This window comes from Rhinatrema bivittatum, chromosome 6 (assembly GCF_901001135.1).
Source record: "Rhinatrema bivittatum chromosome 6, aRhiBiv1.1, whole genome shotgun sequence".
Lineage (NCBI taxonomy): Eukaryota > Metazoa > Chordata > Amphibia > Gymnophiona > Rhinatrematidae > Rhinatrema > Rhinatrema bivittatum.
This window is the reverse complement of record NC_042620.1, coordinates 38,767,821-38,794,630: the sequence shown is the minus strand read 5'-3', so window position 1 is coordinate 38,794,630 and position 26,810 is coordinate 38,767,821. Positions and strand designations below refer to the sequence as shown.

Genomic DNA, 26,810 nt, shown 5'->3' with positions numbered 1-26,810 from the left:
TATAAGAATTGTCACTAATGGTCTCTAAAGGTTCAAATGTTTAATTTGTTACTAGTATTCTATGTAATGCTCGTAAGCACTATTATATTGTTCCATGTTCTTTGTTTCATTTAATGCTACTTGGCAAGTTGAATGTAATGCTCGTAAGCACTATTATATTGTTCCATGTTCTTTGTTCCATGTAATGCTACTTGGCAAGTTACTGTAAACCGGTTTGATTTGCATCCAATGCAAGAAGATCGGTATATAAAAAACCAAAAATAAATAAATAAATAATAAATAGAGAAGTAAAGTTCCTAGATGAAATAAATGTCTGCTTCATGGAGCAGCTGGTACAAGAACCCACAAGAGAGGAAGCAATTTTAGACCTAGTCCTTAGTGGAACACAAGATTTTGTGCAACACTTAACACTGTTGGAGCCACTTGGCAATAGTGATCACAACATGATCAAATTCAACTTAACTGGAGGGAGGGCACTAAAGAAATCTACTGCAACATTTAACTTCCAAAAGGGTGACTATGATAAAATGAGGAAAATGGTTAGGAAAAAACTGAAAGGAGCAGCTGCAAATACACCTTGGAAGCCCAGACCAGATGTATTTCACTTATTAGAAAAGCAGAAGGAAGGCTAAGCGACTACCAGCATGGTTAATAGGTGAGGTGAGAGAGGCTGTAATAACTAAAAACATCTTTTAAGAAATGGAAAAAAGGATCTGAATAAAGAAAACAGAAACAGCATAAACATTGGCAAGTCAGATGCAAAGTATTGATAAGGAAGGCAATGAGAGCATTTGAAAAGAAGCTTGTCATGGAAGCAAAAACTCATAATAAAACTTTTTCAGAAATATTCAAAGTAAAAAGCTCTGTGAGGGGAGTCAGTTGGACCATTAGATGATCAAGGAGTAAAAGGGACACTTAAGGATAATAAGGCCCCTAGCAGAGAGACTCAGCAAGATGTAAGACAGATACCCATGCCAGAAGTGATATTTAAAGTGATGATTTAGAGGAGCTGAAACAAATCTCAGTGAACCTGGAAGATGTACTAGGGAAATATGACAAACTAAACTGTATCAAATCACCTGGACCCAGATGGTAGACATCCTAGAATACTGAAAACTGAAAAATGAATTTGGGGAACTGCTTTTGGTAATTTGTAAACTAATATTAAAATCTTCTATGGCACTTGAAAGCTAGAGAGTTGCCAATGGAACGCCAATTTTTAAAAAGGAAACCAGGAGTAATCCAGGAAACTACAGACCACTGAGTGTCATCTGTGCCAGGCAAAATGATAGAAACTATCATAAAGACCAACATAACTAGTTAGTTAATCAGTAATTTTTAATTCCTTTATGTAACATTAATGATCTTTGTATTTATGTCTTCCCTCAGCCACTATTAACCATTATTGTTCAAGCGGAAGCTCAAGACCTGGCTCTTTGCAAAAGCATACACTTAATTTTTCACTATACCTCACCACTGTCCCCACTCTCCCCATTCCTCCCCTGTTTCCCATTCTACCGTCCCTCTCTCCCCTCCCCTTTTCTCCGCCACCTTCTTTTCTTTCTCTCTGCCCCCCCTCTTTCCTCGCTCTCCTCCCTTCTCTTCCCCATCTTATCTCCTAGCCTGATTAAAATTAACCTCATAGTTTTCTTTCTTTTGTACATATGTATATAATTGCAAACTTTGTTTATAATTTTATTGCAAAACTTCCCATGTTATTGTTCCCCCTCTCGTTAATGCCTTGTTATCATGTTTTTACTGTTCAATGTAAAGCGCCATGCCATGCGTTTGTTTTTGCGTTACAATGTGAACCGATATGATATCCTGGATGAATATCGGTATATAAAAATTTTAAATAAATAAATAAATAATACTGTTTTAAAACCGTTCACTGTAAAGCTCTGTTAGCTACATTACTAGTTCTTTGGAAACTGATGTGATGTTCCGAACGAATGTCGGTATATAAAAATGTTAAATAACTGAACATATTTGGTAGGCATAGTTTAATGAGACTAAGCCAACATGGATGTAGCCAAAGCAAATCTAGCCTTACCAGTCTGCTACAATATTTTCAGGGTGTAAAAGGTGACCCATTTGATTATAGAGTATCTGGATTTCCAGAAAGCATGAAAGACTTAAACTAAAAAGTCACGGGATGATGTGGATTGAGAGCTCATTAAAAGAGAGAAAACAATGGGGAAAGGTGAATAGTGGAGTACCCCAGGAATCTGTTCCAGGACCACTGCTTTTTAACATATTTATAAATGACCTGGAAATGGGAGCAATAAGTGAGGTGATCAAATTTGCCAATAACTGACTAAAAATGGTTCAAAGTTAAATCACAAGAGGATTGTGAGGACCTTGCAAAACGGGGAAACTAGGCATGCAAATGAAATGTAATGTGGATAAGTGTAAAGTGATGTACTTGGGAAAGAGTTACCGAAAATATAGCTGCACAATGCAAGGTTCCACATTAGGAGTCACCATTCATGAAAAGGATCTAGGTGTCATTGATAATACATTGAATTCTTCTACCCAGTGAGCAGTAGCAGCCAAGAAAGCAAATAGAAAGCTAGGAATCATTAGGAAAAGAATTGGGAATAAAACAGAGAATATCATAATGCCTCTGTATCGCTCCATGATGCTCTTCTTGAGTATTGTGTGCAGTTCTGGTCACCACATCTAAAAGAAGATATAGCAGAATTAGAAAAGCTACAGAGAAGGGCGACCAAAATAATAAAGGGGATGGAGCGATTTTCTATATAAGGAAAGGCTAAAGAGGTTAGGATCCTTCAGCTTGGAGAAGTGATGGCTGAGGGGGAGATGACAGAGGTCTATAAAATATGTGGAGTAGAACGAGTAAACTTGAGTCAGTTGTTTACTCTTTCAAAAAGTACAAAGACCAGGGGGGACCCACAATGACGTTAAGCTCGTACATTTAAAATAGAGAAAATTATTTTTTTTTACTCAATGCATAATTAACCTCTGGAATTTGTTGCCAAAGGATGTGATGAAAGCTGTTAGTCCAAACCTTTCATAAATGTAGCTACACTAACTCGTGGAGGAAAAATCCGTAAACTAATAAGATAGTTACAGAAATCCACTGCTTATCCTTGGGATAAGCAACATGGAATCAATCTATCTTTTAGAATCCTGCCAGGTGCTTGTGACCTGGATTGGCCACAGGATACTGAGATTTATTTACCTTTGGTCTGACCCAGTATAACAATCTTATGTTGTTATGCTACACCCATGCTGGTGATTTGTTACTCTTTAATTTGTTTGATCTATTGCATTCTCCATTATTGTAGAGTTGTATTTTGGTTGCTCAGAATCATCACCATTAAAGAATGTTTTTTGAGTGTGTGTTGCCAACATCCTCATTAAAGACCAAGGCAAAGAATTCATTCAGTTTATGTGCTATTTCCTTGTCCTTCCTGAGCACTCCTTCTATCCTTTGGGCATCTAGCAGCCCAACTAACCACCTTCACAGGCTTTTTACTTCATATGTACTTGAAAATTTTTAGGTTTAGTCCTTTATATCAAGCTTCTCAAAATCTCTTGGTCTTTTTTATATCTAACCTTCCAGTATTTGTTCTTGCCTATCTTATTCATTTGGGTCTGCTTTCCATTTATTGAAATATGCTCTTGCCCTTAATTACCTCTTTCACCTCATTATTAAACCATATTGGTGGTCATTCTTCACTCTTTTTTAATGCATAGAATACATTTTATCTGGACTTCCAAAATGGTAATTTTAAACAATGCTCATATCTTTTGCAAATTTGTAATTTTGTATTTAGAAATATGCTTTGCATGTAGTTATTTGCCACTTTGGCTTTTTTGGTGATAACTGTGTAAACATTTTTTCAGTGTTCTGCTTTCTTTAACATAGTAATTATGACAGAAAAAGACCAAATATTCCATCTAGTCTGCACAGCAAATTTCTTATGGTGGTAACTGCTGCTCCATGTAGGTTACCCCCATGTTTCTGTTAAGGGTAGTAACTGCTGCTCTGTGCAGGTTACTCCCAAGCCTTATGTTAAGATTATTAATATTTACAATCAGAACCAAGCAACTATCAAACCCATAACAAAATCACTGCTAGCAACTTTTTTGGGGGTGAACAACTGCCTTGATAAGTCATATGATACTGCTTGAATTTGCTTTGCTGTTAAAGCATCCATTTAGGTAAATTCAATCTTAACCACAGACTCTGATATTCTAACTTCCCTGTTTTTCATGTATCCTTGAAAGAGAATGCCCTTCAAATTGTGCAGGTCTGAACAACTATTGGCTTTACCCCATAGTCTAGTCTAATAGCTGCTCTGTCTCCAAGTTAAAGTGCCTTAAGGTATATAGGACATCGTCATGGTCCAGATTCACTAAACCATGATTTTTTTTTTATCACAGGAGGGGCCCAATATTGCAGGGGGAGGTGGTAATGCAGTATCGCCACGTTCTTGTGTCTTGTGGAAAAAGTCCATGAGACAAAGGAAAGTGGCTGAGGCCTAGAGAATGTGCAAGGGCAGCCCCCAATGCATGGGGGTCACCAACTCAACCCCCTCCCACCAACTTTTACCAAAAGACACTGAGGGTCTTACTAGACCCTCCATCTGCCCCGGGGCAGCTATTTGAGGTGGCCCTGCAAAAACAAGTTAAAAAAAAAAATCTGCCATACAGTGAGAGCCCCAACCCCCTGCCAAAAGCGCCACTCCTGCCAGAGCAATGGGAGACCCCCCTTCCTTTCTTGAACCCCTCCATGCCCCCTTTTCCATAAAAATGAAAGGCCAGTAGAGCCCCCCCCCCCAACCCCAAGCAGTCACCTGGTGGCCTAGTGCCCCCACTCCGGACCCTTCCGATCTCCCCCCCACCTTGAAAAGTGCCCTTGGTGTGCAGTGGATGGGTCGAGGTGCCCCTGAGCCCACAGGCCTGGTTGGCAACTAGCCTTTCCCCCACCACAGTAAGACAGCTTAACCTAATGCCTTTCCTTTCTTCTTGAAGATGACCTATATACCTTTGTCTGTCTGTTAAAGCATTCTCATTGTATTCTTCTGAATCACCACATATTTATAATGTGTATTTGTCTGACATGGACTGCACATTTTGTAATGAAAATGTCACAGCAGTGTGTATGTTTTTTCCATGTAAAAAGTGTAAATGTGGTTACAAGATCTAAGAATTAGAACTTGAATCCCAGTTTTGTTTGTAGTTACATAGGAGACTGCGAGATCAACGTGGAAGTGAAGAAGTTGTGTAAGGCGGGGGTAAAGGGTATTCAGGTGAGTAAAGCACACACCGGTGTAGGTCACCAGAAATCCATGTGCTTTAATGAACTGGGGAAAATGCACCAAGCAAAAGTCTGGAATGGTAGAAGGCTATGGCATATGATTTACTGTTGGTAACATAGGAATCAAATATTCAAAATGCCTCTCCTCTCCCCCCCTGTACATCAGTAGTAAAAGGAAAATATCTCCTCGCTTGCAGAGGGCTCTCCGAGCACAGAGCGAGAATCTGTAAAAAGTGAAATAAGAAACACAAATCTTGAATACTGCAAGTGAAGGGGAGGCCGTGAACCCCTGCTGTAGCATAGTGTACCCGCCAGCTTTAGAAGCACTTCCCAACCTTTTCTATGGCAGGGACTGGTTAGATACTTTCCTTAAATTAAGTGGACCAGTTGCAGCACTGATGAGCAGGGAAGGGAGTTTTCTCCATTAAAGTAGGGGCAGGGAAGGATATAGTCCCTCCCCCACCTGATCTTTAATCTCATGGGTCAGCCCTGCAGCCGGTCTGTCATTTTAAGAAGGTAACTAGCCAGTTGAAGAAAATTTTCTAAAAAAAAAAAAATCCCAAAACCTTGTTCTTTATAAAAAAAAAAAAAAAACAACAAACTTCTCCCTCCCCCCCTTTCCCAGCCATCTCACGGTATTGTCCTCTGAAAAGAAAAAATATCTCCCTCCTTCCTAGCCAGTCAGCAGAGAATCATTGAAAAATAAAAATCCCTCCCCTGTCCAGTCAGCCACTAGTTGGTCATTAAAAAAAAAACAACAAACAAACAAACCCCTCTCCTCCTTCCTCAGTCAGCCACCAGCTCATCATTCAAAATAAATAAATAAATAAATAAAATAAAAAGATACCTGCCTTTCTCTCTCTCTCTTCCCCTGCTAGTCAGCAGCACTACTACAATTAATAATCCCACCTTGTGGACTTTTCTTTTCCGGTTGGGTCTGGTCCGGAGTCCCGACCCATAGAAGGGGATCGTCTGCAGTTCAACATTAACAAATCTGCATGAAACTGAGTCTTTGTCTGCTCTGCTCCCATCCCCTCCTGGCTTCTGTACAGGAGGAGTGACTTGAAAGTAGAGCAAGACCCTGAGTCAGTCTTATGCCAGTTCATTAATATCCACTACTCAGAGATGAGGCCTCAGGACAGGCCCCCATTGAGGGGATGGAAAAAGATTCCAGAGCGCAGTGGCCTGGAGGAAGTGGTGCAGGTGCAGTGCGGTGCAGTGTGTGCAGCTGCAGGGCAGGTCTTGCTTCCTCCTCCAATCACCGTTGATCTGTGGACCGGGAACCAGTGGTTGAGAAACACTGAGCTTTCGGAAACACTTTGTTCTGTGATCTGAAGGAAGCCGCATTCTGTGGCCTTTGGGCCAGATGATCATCTCTTTAGTAATCCTTTTTTTTTCCCCCATGCATCAGCCTCTTAATTTTAGGCTCAGGTATAAACCTCATGAGTGTGGGCTGAAAATCCCTACATTTGAATTGACTGATACTCATCAGGGGTGGATTGCAGAAAAATATTCACCCGAGGGATTTTTTTTTTTTTTTTTCAAAACTGGCCCACAAGTTATCTGGCTGACTCCCTTGTGCATTTTCCCTGCAGCATGTTTCAACAGTTCCCAAAAGTATGCCAACCTGACCCTTCATTGGTATATCATGTGGCCTGGAAGAACTGAGCCAAAAAATATCCAACAGAAATTTCACATTTTTCCTAAATAACTTAGATAGCTGCGTGCCATCTTCCATCCATGCAATTGGTTGCCATCCGCTCCCAAGTCTGGTTACATTTCTCATAATTATATCTTGGATTCCTGGTCTGGTATTAGTTTTTTGCCAAGCAATCAGCTCTTTAACTAGTTGCCAAGTAATGTGATGACCACACGGTCAGCCAGTGTCACATATACATAGTCTCTTAGACACAAAGATGCTCACACACACACACTCTTGCTCACAGTGTATGGGTGTGTGTTAGAGAAGTGTGAATGGGTATCTTTCTGTGTCTCTCTCTTTGAAATACACATTCTGTCATTGTGCTGGTGCTGCTGCTGCTCATATACTCACACAGTGAGTATCCCTGCTTCAGTACTGCCACGTGTTTATCTAAATGTTTTTGCTTCCTGCCAGCCCTTCCCCAGCCTGCAGGTGCTCTCTCCCTCTCCCTTTCCCATTCTCATTCCCATCCTCACTCCAGGAGACTCATTGTTCCCACAGTCAATTGACCCTTTCAGGAGGAAAGCCCAGCCTACAGAAGTCTCCCCAACACTTCATCAACACTTCCTCTTGGCTCACCCCATCCCTTTTTGTGCCTGTAGCTTGCCTCCACTTCTCCATATCACACCTGCCATTTCAGTTCATTCCCATTGACTGAGTGCTACAGAATCTGCTGCTTTTATAGTTCTCCGGGCTCTGAATGCCTACCTACTCTATTACAGCAGGCCCTAAAACACTGATACACCTGATACTAGGATAACAGAACAAGCCAAGCTGTTATAGATCCCTACAAAGAAACTATATGCTAGCAGAATACCTCACTTCAGTCGCACATGCAGAACACACAGCCCCTCACCAAATACAGAATAGACAATAAAGTTTAACTAGAAACATGCAACAAAAACTGAATTGGAAACCATAAGACAGTACAATGATGGAAAACCAAACATCAAACAAAATCAAGATATATAAACCATCAATCATAATAGTAAAACTATACTCAAAAAAAGAATAAATATTTAAAAGCAGCTGATGAATAGAACATCGAATGATTACAAATATATAACATTGGAAAATTAAAACAAAAAATCAATAAAGTATTTCAAAACAGCAGATGCATCAAATAACACCCAATAATTAAAACTAAGGCTAAAAAAATTCCCTTGCTCTTCCTACCTGGAAACTTTAAATTCCAGTCACTTTCAGATTGTCATGGATTAGTCAGGGATAGAAGGTATGCACAATCTATCTTCTTTCGCTGTCTAACATATATGCTCATTCTCACAAAACTCCCTTATTTACTCTCACTTACATGCTGACTGGCTCTCGAACATCCAATAATTAAAATAAGTTTTTTGCAATATTTCCCAAACATTAAATATTTCAAACAGCAGACATGAAATAACACCCCAACATGTAAACTAATAGGATTAAACATTTCCAGCTCGCCATACCTGGGATTGTTTGATATCCAGTCACCCACAGATTGTTGTGGATTGGGGGAGGGGGCCTCACAACCTTTCTCTCTCTCCCTCCCAACATACACACATGTTGTCACATACACACATAGGCTGTCTCTCTCATATATGTGCTGTCACATGCATAGACCTTCACTCTCACACACACACTCAGGTACTCTCATTTTCATACATATGTCTCTCACATACATATATGCTCTGTCGCACTTGCATACACATGCAGGCTATCTCATACATAATGCAGACTCTCTCTCATACACACACCCAGGCTTCCTCTCTCTCTCTCTCATACACACACTTACACACACACAGTTTTCATGCAGTGCTGCTCTTCAATGCTGGAAGGGAGGAGGATGAAGGCCACTGCTACCCATGGCTCCTGCAAGGTGGCTGGGGGGCGTGGAGGGCCTTGGCTGCTGCCGCGCAGGCCTCTCTTTGGTAGAATGATAGGCATTCGGGCCTCTCTTCAGGCCGCAGCAGGATGGGCTCTGTTGCGGCTCTGCAGGTTTTTCTTCGGGGCAGGAAAAACCAAGTGATCGGAGCAACTGGCCCACCAGGGGATGCCTGATCCCCCGATAGGCCAGTCTGCCCCTGCTCATCATTCTATGTGCTTCAGATGTCTCTTCTGTCTCCAGGAAGGACCCCAGAAGTGAACAGGAGGAGATCAGTACTTGCATAGGATGTGACAGCACAGTAGGCAGGTACAAATGGGTAGATTAGGTGGACCATGCAATCCTTTTCTGTCCCTGCAGTTCTGGGGGGGGGGGGGGGGGAAATGTTTTTTTAAAGGCTTTGTTTAAATTGAAAAATATGGAGTAAGGTTTACAATGGTAATGTCCAAGATCATGATCTGGTTGGTTAAAGCAGCAAAGCCGCCTACTCGCTGATAAAATCAATTTTCCCTCTAGCAGGAGGCTGAGGAGGAGGGTATGGACATGTCCGCCCTAGTCTGCTCTTAAATTTTATTATGCTGTTTCTTTGGAAAACAGAGGATAAGAAATTCATTGGGGTGTTGAAATGCAGGAGCAGCAGAACCTGCATCGTTCCTGCCTGTGCCTGCTGCTTCTCAAGTACCTCCCTCAAGCCTGCAAATGCTTGAAACCATTAGGGAGGCCAGCAGGTGGCGTCACCGGAGCCCACATACCTGCTCAGCTAGTGCTTTGTCTTTTATTTTTTTTTCCTTTTAAACTTAATAGGTCCGTTTTTAAACAGACCTGGACACCTCCCGCCTGCAGGTCACTGACGCATTCAAATTCTTAGTGAGTGGGATTGCCCTCTCTGCCCATAGCGTCTCCCAGCAGGACGTTTACTACCACTGATTGCCCACCCTGTCATCACGCCTTGATTTCAGTTTAACGGGCATACAAAACTTTTTCCCTTTATCCTTCAGCATTTCATTTGTGTTCATGTTGACCAAGATAAAATCATTTTGTCCGTAAGGTAAGCTTGCTTTAACAGTCTGTATTGACATGCAAACCTCTGGGCATGCTAAATGCAATAAGAAAGGCCTATTGATTGTGTTGTTAGATTGGGAAAGACTTTATTATTTCAGAAGCAGGCATCGGCTCCGAGCTGTCTAACGCTTTGCTTGCATTGCTGTGTTTGTAGGTTCATGGGACTCTGCGGGTGGTTCTAGCACCTCTCCTTTCCGAACTACCTTTTGTGGGAGCTGTGACCATGTTTTTCATTCAGAAGCCTGTAAGTATTTTAAAATTACTGGGTGTTTTTTCTTTCTGAGATTCAGCCAAGAGCTGTTTAAGATTCAGAGCATGAAACCAGCTGGAGGCAACAGCATTTAACAGTTTTTGCCTCTTATTGATGGCAATTCATGTATTTCCTTTAGCAAAATTTGATTGTATTACAGTATGCTTGTCTTTTTGGTACTACTGAGGTCTCTGCCACCTCCTCGCCTCAGTCTCGGCAGTTCAGCCCTGTCTCCTTGTGGAGGGGCAGGGGCAGGTGGGGGCCCAGAATTGATCCATGTGGTCCCTTCTGCCCCAAGCAGTATCGGGACACTTGTTCTGGACCGTTCTATCAGACGTTAAGCCCTGATGTTTAAAAATACATTTGGACATATTCCTGGAGAACAGGCCCACTGACAAATATTAGCCAGGTAGACGTAGGCTTTGCAATAGGTGATGAATCTCCCCATCCATATCTGCCGAGTAATTCCAAGAGACCGAGATTGGCTGCAGAGACAGGATGCTGGGCTCGAAGGACCATTAGTCTGATCATACTTGGCACGTCTTATGTTCACACAAGAAGTGGAGATGGAACCTGAACCGGGGGCTTCAGATTTGCTCCTCTGCTCTAGCCTAGCGGTATTCTGTACTTTTCCCCCACCTCTTAGCCTTGGGTAGCAAGTTACATGGGACAATTGTAATCATATGATTTCCTGCACATCGGGGGCCGATGTAATAAAACCTGCACTAAAATTGGCTTTAAATTTTAGCTAATGGGATGCAAATGATCCATGCATAAATAAAAGCACGCTAGAAGTAAAATGGGTGCTTTTTTTTCTTTTCTTTTTTTTTTTACGCTGAGGCTATTTGCAGGCCTATTACAACTGCAAATCCTTACTAGCAGTGGAAGAAGGGCCAAGCAGAGCGGGCTGGGCTGAACCAGCTCGGCAGGGTGAGGCCCTCCCTCCCTTCCCAAACTCCAACTCACTCATCCCATCCCCAGGCAACCCCAGTCAGAGAGGCCTTACCTCCTCTGGGCAGGGCTGCTCCCTTAATGACAGCGGATTGGTCAGGAAGAGGACCAGCTGCCTCTGCGCATTTCCTTGCATTGCAGGGTGATATCTAATTAGGCTATTGTCCTGCAATTTGTATGCACTTGTGCTAAGCTTGCTGCAGATCTTTTCAGCGCTAAGGCCCTTGTTACATACCTGGGCAATGTTGGCACCAAAGAAAACCTGCGCTAACCGCAGTAAAAACACATATGATAAGCTTGGCGCAGCTTATTACATTTGCCCCCATATAAGTTATCAGTAACTCTGAAAACAGGCAACGCTGGGTGAGATAAAATAGTTTTATTCAAAAAAGAAGGCAGCCAGTGTAGGTGGAAACAGAAACCTGATGTGCAAATGGCAATCTTAATTTGACTCTGAATGTGCTTGCACCAGTGGAGCACAGTATTTATCATGACAAGAGTCCCAAATGGCAAGGCCCAGGTCACAGGACAAAGTGCCACAGCCCCTATTGGTACAAAATGGTGACTGTACATGGTACCAGCGGGGAAAAAAAAGAACCAAAGCCCAGGATGTCTCTTATTTGGAGTATATTGCAGTGGTGAATAATAAAATGTATGTCTTGCTCGTGATATAGAAAGCCTTCAGATTTGAAACAACTGAACCTGGTTTAGAGCTTGGATCCATGCCCTGTTTAAGAATTGCACATTATATAAAAAAAAAAAAAAGCTTGTTGATGTTTCTTATTGTTTTAGCACCTGGAAATCAACTGGACAGGGTTAACAAACCTCCTGGAAATCCCTGGAGTCAGGTAGATAAACGTTCATTTGTGTAATTTTGCTAAAGAAATGTCTGCTGTGCTTCCTCGGAAGGTAATGAAACCGTCCATTAGCAGCTGCGTCCAGAGCGTAGCTGTTGGGTTGCTTGCTGGCTGCGGTTTTGGTCCAGCTTCATTGACTGTTCCCTATCATAGCCAACTGTTTGTCTTCCCTGCTGTTGCTAGAGGTAATGTGTAAGCCAGGGGTCCCCAGACTTTTCAGGGCAGTGCTACATAGGGCATTTCAAATCGCAGGAAGGGGGTCCCCCCCCTCAGATTTTGCATGGGGGTGGGGGTCAGGAGTGCACTCATGTCTGGGCCCTTGTGATGATTTGAAATGCTGGGGAAGCAGGGAGAGAGCGGGTCAGTAATATTTCTAGATTTCTGAGTACCACATACTCTGCATCTGCCCCCTGAGAAGGGGGTATGTGTGTTCTTGTGATGCACTCCTCCTCCTTTTCTCTTACTCTCCCACCCTTCATATGCTCTCATCCATCCCCTCATATTTCCCTCTCCTTCTCACCTTTTTTGCTAGTCCCCAGCTTTCCAATGCCATGGACCCCCATTTCTTCTCTCGCTGACCGGGCCTGGAAAATCCTGCCACTTTTCTGCTGCTCTACACCAGGGATTTAAAAAAATAAAAAAATATATTCCTTCCCCTCCTATTTCCAAAGGCAAGAAACTTCTTTCGGGGGCTGAATCCTGTCATTGTAAAATAATTAAAAAAAAACAAAAAACAAAAACTGGCAGGCTGGAAAATCGAGCTCTGTGGGCCATTGAAGGCCCCTGCTGTAAGCTTTCCATTTTCTGAGGCTTTCGGAAAGTAACCTGAGCTTCCACAGTAACCATTAATGACTTTATTCTGTTTTCTTTATGGGTTAAGCCTTATACTTATAGTTTATGTCCTGCTTTTTCAGTGGAACTGTCCAAAGACCTGGCTTGGCCACTGTTGGAAACAGGACGCTGGGCTTGATGGACCTCGGTCTGACCCAGTATGGCAAATTCTTATGTTCTTAAGCAGGTTACAAAAGCAAAAACATCATCCCAGCGTTTACTTACTAGGTGAAACCGTAATAAACCGTTGCGTGCGTGGAGCTGCCTGCGGGAAACACCGTTGCATAGCAAGGGGCTATGTGCATATCTGCAGATATCGGGAATATTTTTAGCCGCCTGCTTTCATCTTGTCTATGCAACAAAGTGCCTCCAAGCCTGAGGGTTTAGATGATAACATTGTGTAAAATTAAACAAAAAAAAAATCTTGCAAAACTGAAATTTCAGTTTTTTAACTTGATTGCATAATTATATTGCTGCTTTCTTACTAAGCTCAGGCACACTGTCGCAGCCTGGAGGGGAAAGGCAAGTTTCCTTAAAGAAGGATCCACACCCTGTGTTACAGAGTAATTTACATAACTTCAAAAAGCAGCTTGTTCTCCATCTCTATGGGGAGAGCTCATCGGGTAGCCAGGTGAGACTGCTGTAAGATGAAAGCAAAAGAGGAGATGCTGCTAGTAGTTGCGTTAAAGGTATTTCTCCATTTGTAATCTGAGCTCCACCGCCTGCCTGTGAAGTGCAGGGGCTGGTTGATTAAATTAATTGCTGTAAGTGACAAACCTGATACTGAGTGTAGAAAACAAAACGGCAGACAAATTCACACGCCGCTTACAGATAAACTGCAGCTTTAAAAATGGAAACCATTTTAGTGTTGGGTTTGGTGTTGGGTTCTAAACTTTTCTGTCTGTTTGTCTTAGTTTTTTGCCTTTGAGCGCTTTGCTCTTTCAGATCCGCGGTGTCGTTTTCTCGGCTTTCAGCTCAGAGATGAGCGCTGTTCACTGGTGCACAGGTGAGAGCAAGTTGTACCGACATGCCCAGGCGTGGAGCAACTTGACATTCGAGTTAGCCAGGGATGTTTCTTCCTGTGCATTAATCGCTTGGGAGATGTAAATAGTGAAACAGCAAATTGTTTGGACACTGCTCATCTCTTTATTATTTTTTTTTTGGGAAAGCTTTTCTTTGTTTGACAGTAAGCCCAGTGAAGCTCATGATAACTGTTCTAGGATGGGTGTCTTCCTAAACAATCCTGAAGGAGATCAGGCTGTGTACTGCTGTGAAATCTGTATGCATTTGGTGATTATTTCCCCTGGTACTGAATGATCTGCTCAGTGTCACTATGGCTTTATAGTCAGATGCTTTTTAAAGTACGCGTCTGTAGCTCAAGCCTCTTGTCAGTGTTCCCAGCTTAGCTGCTGCTGTTACTCAGTACTTTTTTGTGTACTAAATCCACCTGCCCACAGAAGAACCTGCCGTTGTGATCTTATCTTACATCTGGCAGGTTTGATTTATTTTATGCTTTGGGGGGTTTTTTTGTTTGGTTTTTTTTTTGGCCTGGCAGTTGCCTCACTCCCATGAGCCTCCAGGGCTGGGATCTAGCACAATAAGATTTACTATTTTGAAATTTATTTTTTTTTTTTGCCCTATTTTATATCTCTGCCCAACCTGCTTCCCTCTGCTATGGTAGTGACAGTCCTCAGCTGGGAGGTCACAAACCAGAGTTCCTTCCGTAACCCCTGCAGTTGTGGGCCTAAGATCCAGCCTCTGGGTGTGGCTGTGTCTGTGTCATCGCTGAGATTCCCCTTCTCCCCACCTCATCCCCAGGCTCTGCAGCATCCCTGCCTCGTGCCGATCCGGGAAGCAGAAATCAAATCTGGGTCCTCTGCATAATATGGCGTGCAATATTGTCACCCACCCGCCGGGCTGTCCACACAACTGTCTGTGTTTTGGCAACAGTGTTATTCCCCCCCCCCCCACCCCCCACCTTAGTGTCACCGTAGCTTTGTAGTCAGATGGGCGTAGCACAGTAGTCATATTGCTTGCCTGCCCGCCCGCCCGCCTGCTAAGAACGGCATCTGGCTCATGCTGTTGTAAATATTTTCACTTGCGCTCTCTATAGTTCGATAGCAGTTACCTTTGAATGATTTGGATACGGGTTTTCATATCACAACGCAGATATAATTCACCCTCCCTCCTGTCGCCCCCCCCCCCTTACAAAACACACCACACAGTTTCACAACTTGCTTAACCTCTCGTTGGAACGGTTCTGGCTTCCGCATTGCTTTTCACAACCGCGCCGCCGGTACGCGAGTTAGGATAGCGAGAAGAGTGCGCCGACTCCTGTCCTGCCCTTATGACCCAGAATGTTTGGGGACAGGAAAAGCAAGAGATGAGTGGATTTGCTGATGCTGCTGGTCGGTAATTTTTTGTTATCCGCAAGGTTGGGATGGATTTGTGCTTCTGCTGTAGTTGCCAGCTGCCACTCCCTCCCGAGCAGCTGCCACCTCCTATTCCCCACCCCATGAACCCCTAATTCCTCTGCCACTGTTCCCTGCAGGCATTGTTTCTTGTCCAGCCCAGACCTGCAATTCTCTTACCTTGGGATTTTAACATTTTACCCACTCTCATATTGAGATTGGAGGGGGAAGAGTGTGCTGCAGCTGCAGAGACTTTCTCTCTTCCCTTCTCCACCCCCATCCGGGCAACATAGGTTCAAATACACACATAATAAGTGAGCTTATCAGTCATGTTGCCCGGATGCCTGCACTAATTGCCCCTGACAAAGTTTCAAAATGAAATACGAGTCGTGTTGGGCTGGGCTAGTTTATGGTATTGCAGATCTGTGGAGAAGGATTGCCATCTTCATGTAATAAGATAAATGTTGCCAAGTTTCATGCCTTCACTTTTATAATTTTTATATTTTTGCACAGTTTTTAAAGAGAAAAAAAGTGAATTGGTGAAAACAATGATTATGCTATATGCTGAGTCACCTATATGGTTTGTTTAGTTCTTTTTCTTTTTTTTTTTTTTATAGCAGGTAACCATTAGTAAGTGAGAACTTTCCAGCACATTTTTATGAAGGCCTGTAATTTAAAGTTTGTGTTAAGTGCAAAGTCTATTTACGATGATTGTTTGAGCACTATTTGAATTTAACATGATGACACACAATGCTTTTGTTTTGTTACTTATGGTCTCATGGCATTAGACCTGTTATAGCACAAGTTGATTATGGGCCTGGCCCTTATAGCCTTGGGTAAGCTGAGCACCAACTGCCAGTACTCAGACAGCCCTACTTATAAAAAGACAACTCTGCAAATATTATACTAGGCTCTAAAATGCCTATACAGAGAAAGGTGACCAAAATGATAAAGGGGATGGAACGACTCCCCTAGGAGGAAAGGCTAAAGAAGTTAGGACTGTTCAGCTTGGAGACAAGATGGCTGAGGGGGGATTTGATAGAGGTCTACAAAATCATGAAAGGACTTGAACAGGTAAATGTGAAACGGTTATACTACAAAGACTAGGGAGCGAAGGGTTAAGTCGACCGTCATAGTTGTTGTTTCAATTATTAGGAATGTAGATAGCTGGGTGGCTGGTGGGCGTGAGCATCACCTGGTAACTTGCCTGCCTGGTATGAAGGTAGCAGTCCTCACGCGTCACCTAGATAAGATTTTAGACAGTGCTGGGAGGGAGCCGGTTGTCGTGGTACATGTGGGCACCAATGACATAAGAAAATGTGGGACCAAATTTAGGCTCTTAGGTAGAAAGCTGAAATCCAGAACCTCCAGGGTAGCATTCTCTGAAATGCTCCCTGTTCCACGCGCAGTCCCCAGAGGCAGGCAGAGAGCTCCAGAGTCTCAATGCGTGGAGGAGACGATGGTGCAAGGAAGAGGGATTCAGTTTTGTAAGGAACTGGGCAATGTTTTGGGAAATTGGAATCTTTTCTGAAGGGATGGGCTCCACTTTAACCAGGCTGTTGGCGCTAACCTTAAAAAGGAGAGAGAGCAGTTTTTAAACTAAATCAATGCGGAAAGCTGACAGTCGCTCAACAGCGCATGGTTCGGATGGAGGTATTTTCGAAGGATACTAATGAAGCAGGGAGAGTTAGGGCATCCCAACAGAGAGGTTCCAAAAAAAAGCAAAAGTAGTCCATGAGCCTATAAGTAAAGAATCACCTGAGCTATAAGATTCCAAATTATACCTGTCAACTGAAAAGCAGGCAGTTAATATAAACATAAAACACACCTTGAAATGTCTGTATGCCAATGCCAGAAGTCTAAGAAGTAAGATGGGAGAGTTAGAGTGTATAGCAGTGAATGATGAGAGAGATGGTGGAAGGAGGAGCTGCTGCTTTATATATCTATAGCTATAAAGACTAAATCCCTGAAGGATTAAGAGAGGCTCACAAAGTGAGACAGGTGGTATATTAAGCTTTTAAGTCTCTGCTACATCGTGAGTGTTGGATCTGCTACCTGTTCCAGCTTTTAACTTTATATTTTGTGTACGTGTATAAATAAATATATGTAATATAATTTTTTTTAAATATTTTTTTTGTAGTGACATGTCTGACACCATGATCGTGGACATCATTGCGTCGTACCTTGTGCTGCCAAACAGATTCACGCTCCCACTAACAAATGAGCTGAATGTGGCCCAGCTGCGCTTCCCTCTCCCACATGTGAGTCCCTCTGCCCCAGAGGTGTTTTTCTGGTTTCAGAGATAAACAGCTGATGTAAAATCTGTTTAAAATTACAATGTGCACCAGGGCAAGGGTGGGGGCCGTAACAGAAACCAGAGTTTTAAGGTTGCGATTTGATGGAAAACCACTTTGGCAGCAATAAATGATCTCCAGGACCGCAGGTACATCATAAACGTGGTGGAATCGGGAGCATATTATGTGGGCTGAAAAAACTCAAGAGCCGTCGTCCTCCTGTGAAGCTGAAAGGAGGGAGGTTCAAACAGAATGAGGCAGTACTTTTTGAGTGAAAACATGATGGACCCAGCAGAAGTTATGGCAGCTGGAACAGTGGCGTGCATGGCAGTCCTGCTTTATTGTATCGTTACGTATTGTGAGCCGCTTTGCATCCAGCATTGGAAGAAGGTGGTATACAAATATAATAGGCACAAAGGGACGTTTATTTATTTAGAATTTTTATATACCGACATTCTTGAAAAAAATATCAAATCAAATCGGTTTCCATTTTATTTATTTATTTATTTATTTATTTTTAATTTTTATATACCGGAATTCCTGTATACAATACAAATCAATCCGGTTTACAATAAACAATAAGTTACCCTGGTTGGGGCGGTCCGACCTGGGCTTATTACAAGGAACATTGAAAAGTAACAATAACATTTAACATTTGACATTATTCGTGTTTTGAAACAGTACGTGTGTTTAACTTTTTACAAGGAACTTTAGTAGCAACAACCGAGCCACCATACAGTATACAAGTATACAGTTATATAGTATATGATTAATGACTGTTAAATACAAATTGCGAATAAGAAAGTATATAAATTAAGTGTCTGTGGTGTTAGTGACACGCTGCAATGATTGGATCTGAAAGTCAGGAGGAGGTGCCTAGTTACACTCTGGGAATTGGAAAGCTTGCCTGAAGAGCCAGGTTTTTAACTTTTTTTTGAACTCTGGTAGACTGGGTTCGAGGCGTAGGTCTGGTGGGAGAGCATTCCATTGGTGTGGTCCCGCAGTTGAGAGTGCTCTTTTTCTTAGTGTTGATTTAGCTGGAGCTGCGACTAATGTGCCTTTGTAGGTGCTTCTGATGGGTCTGGAGGATAAGTGTGGACGAAGTTGAGTTTGTAGTGATATAGGTGAGACGTTATGAATTGCTTTATGAATAATGGTTAAGGTTTTATATAGGATTCTCTGTTTGGGTAGCCAGTGGAGGTTGCTCAAGATGGGGGTGATATGGTCTCTTCTATTAGTGTTAGTTAGGATTCTGGCTACGGCGATTCTGGCTGCGGCATTTAAACAGAACAGTCGCGGCTATGGCGTTACATTGAACATTGAGCAAAGAACATAGAACAAGTCATCAAATAACAAATGTTTATTTCCCCTCAGGGGAAAAATACCATGGCACGGTGAGCGAGCCCCTAAGTTTTCTGCGCCTGAGGCAGTGGAGGGTGACGTGACTCGCCTACGGTCAGGAGGAGCAGCAGCAGCATTTTGAACCCGTGCCACCCCTGGTTCACAGCCCGCTGCTCTAACCACTAGGTTGCTACCGCACGTTTGTGAGGGGAGAGAAGACCAAATAAATTTGCGGCAGCACGGTAGACAGCTACAAATGGGCAGACTGGGTGGACCAAATGGCTTTCTATCTGCTGATATCAGTTTCTATAAGTCCTATGACAAAAATACAGTCCTAGTGATTGATGCTCCCACATATCAATAGTGATTGCATTTTGAAGCTGGTTGAATAGCAGCGCCACCTCACTGTGGCAGATACTGCCGTAGAGGCAGGTTTTGTCATGCAAATTAGCTTTCTGGGTAACATTGATGGCTCCACTTGCATCTCACTAGGGCTCTCGGTGTGTACCTTGTCCCCCGTCTGATGTATCCAGGCCCCTCCCCCCAACCCCCCCTTGCCAGTTCAGCTATAACTTATTGGTTCAGATGGGCCTGAGCTATTATGGGCTGTTTTTCTTTGTTTTAGGGAGTCTTACGGGTTCACGCCATTGAAGCTGAAGACCTCATACCGAAAGACACCTACCTCCGAGGAATAATTAAAGGCAAGTCTGATCCTTATGCTGTGGCAAGAGTGGGCACCAAGATCTTCAGAACTAAAACCATCAAAGAGAATCTGAACCCCAAATGGCATGAAATGTTTGAGGTATGGCACCTTTTTTTTTTCTTTCCTTCTTCTCCTCCTGGACACTGGCCATTTGTCTGAACTTGCATTCCCTTGCACCTCCGGCGCAGTTATTTGGGGAAATACAACCAAAGGCAGATGAGCTTGCTTAAGGTGGCACAGTTTGCTGTAAAACATAAGTAGGGTACTTCATTTACAATTTAAACTGTTTTCACCCATAAATTCCCAGAGTATTCAAAGTTGAAAATCTGTTTAAATGTTTTTTTTCACCCCAATTTTAGGCTGATTTTAGGTAGAGCTCTAGAGCAGCAGATGGCAGCTTTTTATGGCCACCAGCCAGTGCAGGCCAAAGAGCATGCAGCGTTTTCAAGTCTTGCTCCCTGTTATGGTTTTGAGGTGTTTTAGAGTGGGTTATTGGGTGATGGCCACTCCCACGGGGAGGAGCCCCGAGAGGAACCACAGAACAAGGCTAGACTCGAGACACGCAAACACACAGAGATTTGTCTTTTATTATACAGCTGAAGGATACCACCAGAGGTGGCAGTAGTGAGGTGATCCAGCGATAGCAGTCCAGGGACCCTCGGCAGAGGAGACCAGTCTCACATAGAATAGTATAGGGAGATCCGGATGCTGAGCTGTAGATGAGACAGACTGATAAAGGTTAGATTACTCACTAAGTTGGTAGCTGTACAGATGGAGATCCCAGCAGGCAGAAGTAGTTGGATTGCAGGCACCAAGGCAGGGAGAGCAGGCCCTCGAGGAGCAAGTACCCGGTATCCCAGACAGGAACCTGAAAGAAAGCAAAGGGCCCCCGAGGAGCGGGTACCCAGGTTAAATGAATAACCCTGAAGGGCAGAGAGAGTTTCAAACGGCAGAGTAGCTTAGACCGGGCGAGTCCAATCCTTGCTAACTCAATCTGCTAGCAAACGAAGGGCAGGCTAAATACCCGGATGGCGTGACGTCACTCGAGGGGGACGTCCCCGAGGTTCCCGCCATGACGTGGATAAAGATGTGGGTGGCGTGTGCGCGCGCGCACCCTAGGAGACCCTCAGGAGAAACATGGCGGATAGCCTTGCCATTGCCGTTCCGGGGACGCCGGAGAGAGCGGCATGCAGACGTGGCGGTAGCCATCTTCCCAAGGCTGGCGGGGAGAGCAGAGAGAAAGATGAGGCACAGAGGTCTAAGCCGTCTGAGACCGACAGACGCAACGCTCCCCACCAGTGAAAGCGCTCATTCTCCAGTGCTGCTGATGCAGCGTTTTCAAGTCCCACCTCTCCCTACTCCCTTTCCAAGCAGCCAAGGTGCCTGCTGTCTGGTGCTGCCGCACCCCACCCTATCAGAAGCACTTCCTGGCAGGTTTCCTGACCATGCACTAAAGCAGAAGTGCAGTGCCGCAGAGCGTGAGAGCCGCAACAAGCATGCTGCCAAAGAGCGAGGGAGGAGGAGCCAGGAGCAACCCCCAGTAAAGATGGGGGGGGGGAGAGGGGGATTCTTGGCTTAGGTGCGGGGGTGGAGAAGAGAGGGACATACAGGGGGTATTGCTGAGTGGGTGGGTAGCAGAATAAGCTGTTAATTTACTGTCCACCAAAATAAAGCCTGATTTTTTTTTACCTGGCAAAACAGTCATTTTTTTCCACCAATTTTCTTTTTCCCCTGTTTTTTTGTCATCATAAACCTTGATAAATTCCCAGGAAACCCCCCCCCCCCCCCCCAAAAAAAACAAACAAAAAAACCCCTGAAAATGAAGGTCCCTAGACATTAGCAATCAATGTCCTCAGTGAAAGTGCAAAAGGAAGACTTGGCTTGTGCGATACAGAAACACACCGCGCTTTGGAAGTCCAGCGAAAGGTCAGCCGTCACGGGCATGACGACACACTCTTCATGATGAGCTATTTTTGTCAAACTAGAACTGCCATTGATTTGCTGATGCTTTCCAGTGTGGACCACATGAAATACGTTTAGAAATAGTTTCCTGGAAAAATGCAGTTTGTCGACTTATTGCTGTTTTACTCTTAATTCAGATCGTTGGCAATGCAACGTTATGGGCTCCAGGCTTGGAGAGAGGAGAGTAGGGAATAATTAATTGGGCTACTCGAGCATAGCTTTGAAACCTTGAAAAGTAGTTGTAGGTCATATTTTGATTTTAAAAAATGCAGTATGTTATGTCCTAATGAAAATCATTGCAGAATGAAAATGACAGGAGTCTATTTTCAATCAGGTGCTCAAGTGGCAATATATGCACTAACTTTTCTTCCTGCCTAAACCATCCTGATATTCAAACACAAGCTACCTGCAGAGTTTGTATTTAGAAGATCAGGGTGTCATGTGGATTAAAAGCATGTGGGCGTTTCACATTATCTCCAGCGGGAGTGTAAAGCACATGTATAGATTGTGTTATAACGCATGCAAAAACGCCTTAACGCATGGTGCAATGCAAACTTTTAAAAGGGGAGGGATTGGGGAGGAGTTGGGGGCGGGATTTCTGAAAGTGGGCTGGCTTTGCACTTTGCGAAGCCATAACGCACGATATCGCACAGTTTTAATGCCGAAAATAACTATACCTTTTTCAACTGATAAGCTGTGCGATATCATGCGTTTTCTCACAGGACAAGCAGGATGGTTGTCCTCACAAATGGGTGACATCGAGGATGGAGCCCACCACGGAAAACTTCTGTCAAAGTTTAAACAGAACTTTGACTGGCCCCTACTGGGCATGCCCAGCAAGGCACTGACCCTGCAGCCAGCAGGGGTCTCCCTTCAGTCTTCTTTTTTCCGCGCAGCAGTTGCCACGCGGTGAAAGGAGCTCTCTAACCACGTTCCTGACAGGAATTTGGAAGTTAATTTCCTAAGAAAATTTGCCCCTCAGGGGTCTCCCTTCGACAAATTTTTAGTCATCTTACGGAACCCGGTAAGTTTTTTGCCTTTTTCCATCGACTACCGTCGATTTTTGGCCCTTGAGGCCTGTTGGCACTTACCGATCCCCAGCCTAAATTTTGGCTTCAGGCCATGGCAACGGGGTTCCGCCGTTGTCCGGATTGTACCCGGACTATGTCCATCACAGACCCCCACAGGGTTTGTGTAATGTGTTTGGGTAGTGAGCATGATGTCCTGACTTGCACCAAATGTGCCTTAATGACACCCAAGGGTCGCAAAGCCAGGATGGAGAAGATGGGACTCCTCTTCCATGCACCCACCCCAACGCCATCGATAGCATCGACGTCATCGGAACCGGCACCGTCGAAGTTGTACCATCATCGTCAACCCTCCGGTGACCGTCCGCCATCGATCGCTTCTCGGCCGTCGACTCCCGTCCCTTCCCCGGATGGGCGAGGGGATCGGAAGGAAAAGCACCGCCATCGACGGCACAAGTCTCGGCCTGTCGAGGATCCACAGCCATCGACCTCTGCTCAAGCCGAGCCACCGACAAAGAAGCCGCGAACAGACCGGACACCCTCCACGTCTCGTTCGCCGGCATCGAGGAAACCCTCACCCTCCCGGGGTGCGGGGGCCGTGATCCCACCGGTTACGGTGGTCCCTCCGGCCCTGCCTCAGCCTCCCTCTCCCGTCGAGCCGGGTATGGTTACCCCTGGTCTCCGGGCAGAACTGGACCGGCTGGTCCAGGAGGCCATCGAGAAAGCGATGAAGAAATTGCAACCTCCATCGGCACCGTCTCCGGCACCGGTTCCAGTGCCGCCCCCGACACCGACACCGGCACCGGCTTCGCCACCGAGGAGGGAACCGACCACCGAGCCGTTGATACAAGCGCTAGCACCGCTACTGAGCCGCATGGAGGCGCTCATGACGGCCCTTCCATCGGTGATTCCAGTACCATCGACAACACCACCGTCTCCGACTGGATTTTCATCGGCAGGAGAAACACCGTTCCGGATTCCCCCTTCCGGGGTGGTTCCATCGGTGCCTTCTGGTATATCTCCACCGATATATCCTTCGGTTCCATCCATTCCACGCCAGGCACCGATTCCATCGGCAGCACCGAAGCCATCGATGCCATTTCTGGTTCCACCTACGGCACCGATTCCACCTCGGTTTCCATCGATGCCTTCAGAGCCTCAGCCAGGTCCATCAGGGCTACAAGCCCCACTTGATCCCTACGATACCTGGGGTGATGATGATGATACATCTTCTGACACAGATTTGCCTTCGCCACCATCTCCTACAGAGAGTAGAAAAAGATCTCCTCCTGAGGATCTATCTTTCATTAATTTTGTGAAAGAGATGTCAGAAGTTGTACCTTTTCAACTACAATCTGAAGCTGATGACAGACACCAGATGATGGAACTCCTTCAATTTCTGGATGCTCCAAAAATCATCGCTTCCATCCCTATACACCAGGTGTTTTTGGATCTGCTCAAGAAAAACTGGGAATCTCCTTCATCAGTGTCCCCAGTTAACAAAAAAGCTGACTCCACCTACCTTGTCCAGTCAGCACCAGGTTTCCAAAAACCTCAACTGGATCATCGCTCTGTTGTGGTTGAGTCCGCGCAGAAGAAGGCCAAGCGTCTTAAGCCACACTCTTCTACCCCACCTACCAGGGACAACAAGTTCCTAGATAGTGTTGGACGGAAAGTCTATCATGGAGCTATGTTGATTTCACGCATAGCTTCATATCAACTTTACATGACTCAGTACAACAGAGCCATCCTTAAGCAGATGCAAGACTATGCTGACACGTTGCCAGACCAATACCAACCGCAGCTTCAAGCCCTTCTTCACAAGGGATTTGAGGCAGGGAAGCACGAGATTAGGACTGCCTACGACATATTCGATGCTTCCACAAAAGTTTCAGCCACAGCCATCTCAGCCAGACGTTGGGCTTGGTTAAAATCATCCAACCTTCGCCCAGAGGTTCAGGATCGTCTTGCTGATTTACCCTGCTTAGGCGATAATTTGTTTGGAGAGCAAATTCAGCAGATTGTGGCGGAGTTAAAAGACCACCATGAGACGTTGAAACAACTCTCATCTGTCCCACCTGAGCTGACCTCCAAGCAACCGCAAAAGAAAGACTCTAAGAAGTCATTCTTTCGACCACGCCGTTATTACCCTCCATCGGCCAGGCCTCGTCCAGCTCGATCCTCTACTAGGCCTCAGCCGCGTCAGCCTAGGAAACAAAGGCCTACTGTAGCCCCTCCTCCTGGGCCTGCGGGTTACCACCTCAACTTCATATCTCTTCCGGCAGACTCCCCGCCTCTTCAAGCCTGGAGTCTATCCACCCATTTGGCTCAATTACAACAGGAAGTATCCCTTCTTCTGCAATCAAATGCTATAGAACCCGTTCCTCCCTCTCAACGAGGCACGGGATTCTATTCCAGATACTTCCTAATACCAAAGAAATCAGGGGGACTACGTCCCATTTTGGACCTTCGAGCCCTCAACAAATACCTTCAAAAAGAGAAGTTCAAAATGGTAACCCTAGGCGCGCTGCTCCCTCTGCTACAAAGAGGGGATTGGCTGTGCTCTCTCGACCTCAAGGACGCTTATACCCACATTGCGATCACACAATCCCATCGCAAATATCTGCGGTTTCTAGTAGGCCACGACCATTATCAATACCGTGTCCTACCTTTCGGTCTAGCTTCTGCCCCACGAGTCTTTACCAAATGTCTCGTAGTGGTAGCAACATTCCTAAGGAAGGAAGGTGTCCACGTCTACCCATACCTGGACGATTGGCTAATCAGGGCCTCCACCCAACAGATAGCTCAATCCTCCCTAAAATTGACAATTCAAACACTCCTTTCCTTAGGGTTTCTCGTCAATTACGAGAAATCTTGCTTAGTCCCGTCTCAAACCTTATCCTTCATTGGGGCAGACTTGGACACCTTACAGGCAAAGGCTTACCTTCCTCTTCAGAGGGTCCACACCCTAATGTCCCTGGCTCGCCAGCTCCAGTCTCAGAACACTGCCACGGCTCGCCAGTTCCTCATTCTCCTAGGGCACATGGCATCCTCGGTTCAAGTCACTCCCATGACCCGACTAGCCATGAGAGTAACACAATGGACTCTACGACACCAATGGATTCAAGCTTTTCAGCCTCTGTCCTCCATAGTCACAGTCACACAAGCGCTGCGCCTATCCTTAACCTGGTGGACGACTCAGGTCAACCTCCTTCAGGGCTTACCCTTTCTTCCACCGGAACCGCAAGTAATCCTAACCACCGACGCTTCTCACATCGGTTGGGGAGCCCATGTGGACGACTTTCAAAACCCAAGGGTTATGGTCCAAAGAGGAAGCCGAACACCAGATCAATTTCCTGGAACTTCGAGCAATCCGCTATGCGCTCCGCACTTTCAAAGATCATCTCTTTCATCAGATAATCTTAATCCAGACGGACAACCAAGTGGCCATGTGGTACATAAACAAGCAGGGAGGCACAGGCTCCTTCCTTCTGTGTCAGGAAGCTGCGCAGATCTGGGCGGAAGCCCTCTCCCACTCCATGTACCTCAGGGCCACTTACCTGCCGGGAGTAGACAATGTATTGGCAGACCAGCTGAGCCGTGTCTTCCAACCACACGAGTGGTCACTCGATCCTCTGGTAGCGACCTCTCTGTTTCACAAGTGGGGTTCTCCCCGCATAGACCTCTTTGCGTCCCCTCAGAACCACAAAGTGGACGATTACTGCTCTCTCATTCGGAGCCAGCACTCTCGGCCGAGGGATGCATTCTCCCTCAAGTGGACAACCGGTCTGCTCTATGCATTCCCTCCACTCCCTCTTGTGTCAAAGACTCTCGTGAAGCTACGCCAGGACGGAGGAACCATGATCCTGATAGCACCTTACTGGCCACGCCAAGTATGGTTTCCAATACTCCAGGATCTCTCCATCCGCAGGCACATTCCTCTGGGAAAGGACCCGCATCTGCTCACTCAAAACGACGGATGCCTCCTCCATCCCAACCTCCAAGTCTTGTCCCTGACGGCATGGATGTTGAAAGGTTAGTCCTTCAGCCTTTCAACCTTTCAGATTCCGTTTCTCGGGTCCTGATAGCTTCACGAAAGCCTTCCACAAGAAAGTCTTACTCATACAAATGGAAAAGGTACACATCATGGTGCACTTCTCAGTCCCTTGATCCCCTTTCCTGTCCAATCTCCAAATTCTTGGACTATTTATGGCATCTCTCTGAATCAGGTCTTCAAACCTCTTCTATCAGAATGCAT

The 26,810-nt window shown here is 45.0% G+C and overlaps 1 protein-coding gene across 1 annotated transcript in view; it reads left to right on the top strand.

The window, feature by feature from the left end:
• ESYT3 (extended synaptotagmin 3) overlaps positions 1-26,810 on the top strand; it is a 193,069-nt gene that overhangs the window by 93,392 nt on the left and 72,867 nt on the right. The window contains exons 5-9 of the mRNA XM_029605310.1: positions 5,213-5,282; positions 10,079-10,168; positions 11,918-11,973; positions 17,365-17,485; positions 19,485-19,661. Coding sequence (XP_029461170.1) covers positions 5,213-5,282; positions 10,079-10,168; positions 11,918-11,973; positions 17,365-17,485; positions 19,485-19,661 — 514 coding nt within the window. The remainder of the gene's footprint in view (positions 1-5,212; positions 5,283-10,078; positions 10,169-11,917; positions 11,974-17,364; positions 17,486-19,484; positions 19,662-26,810) is intronic.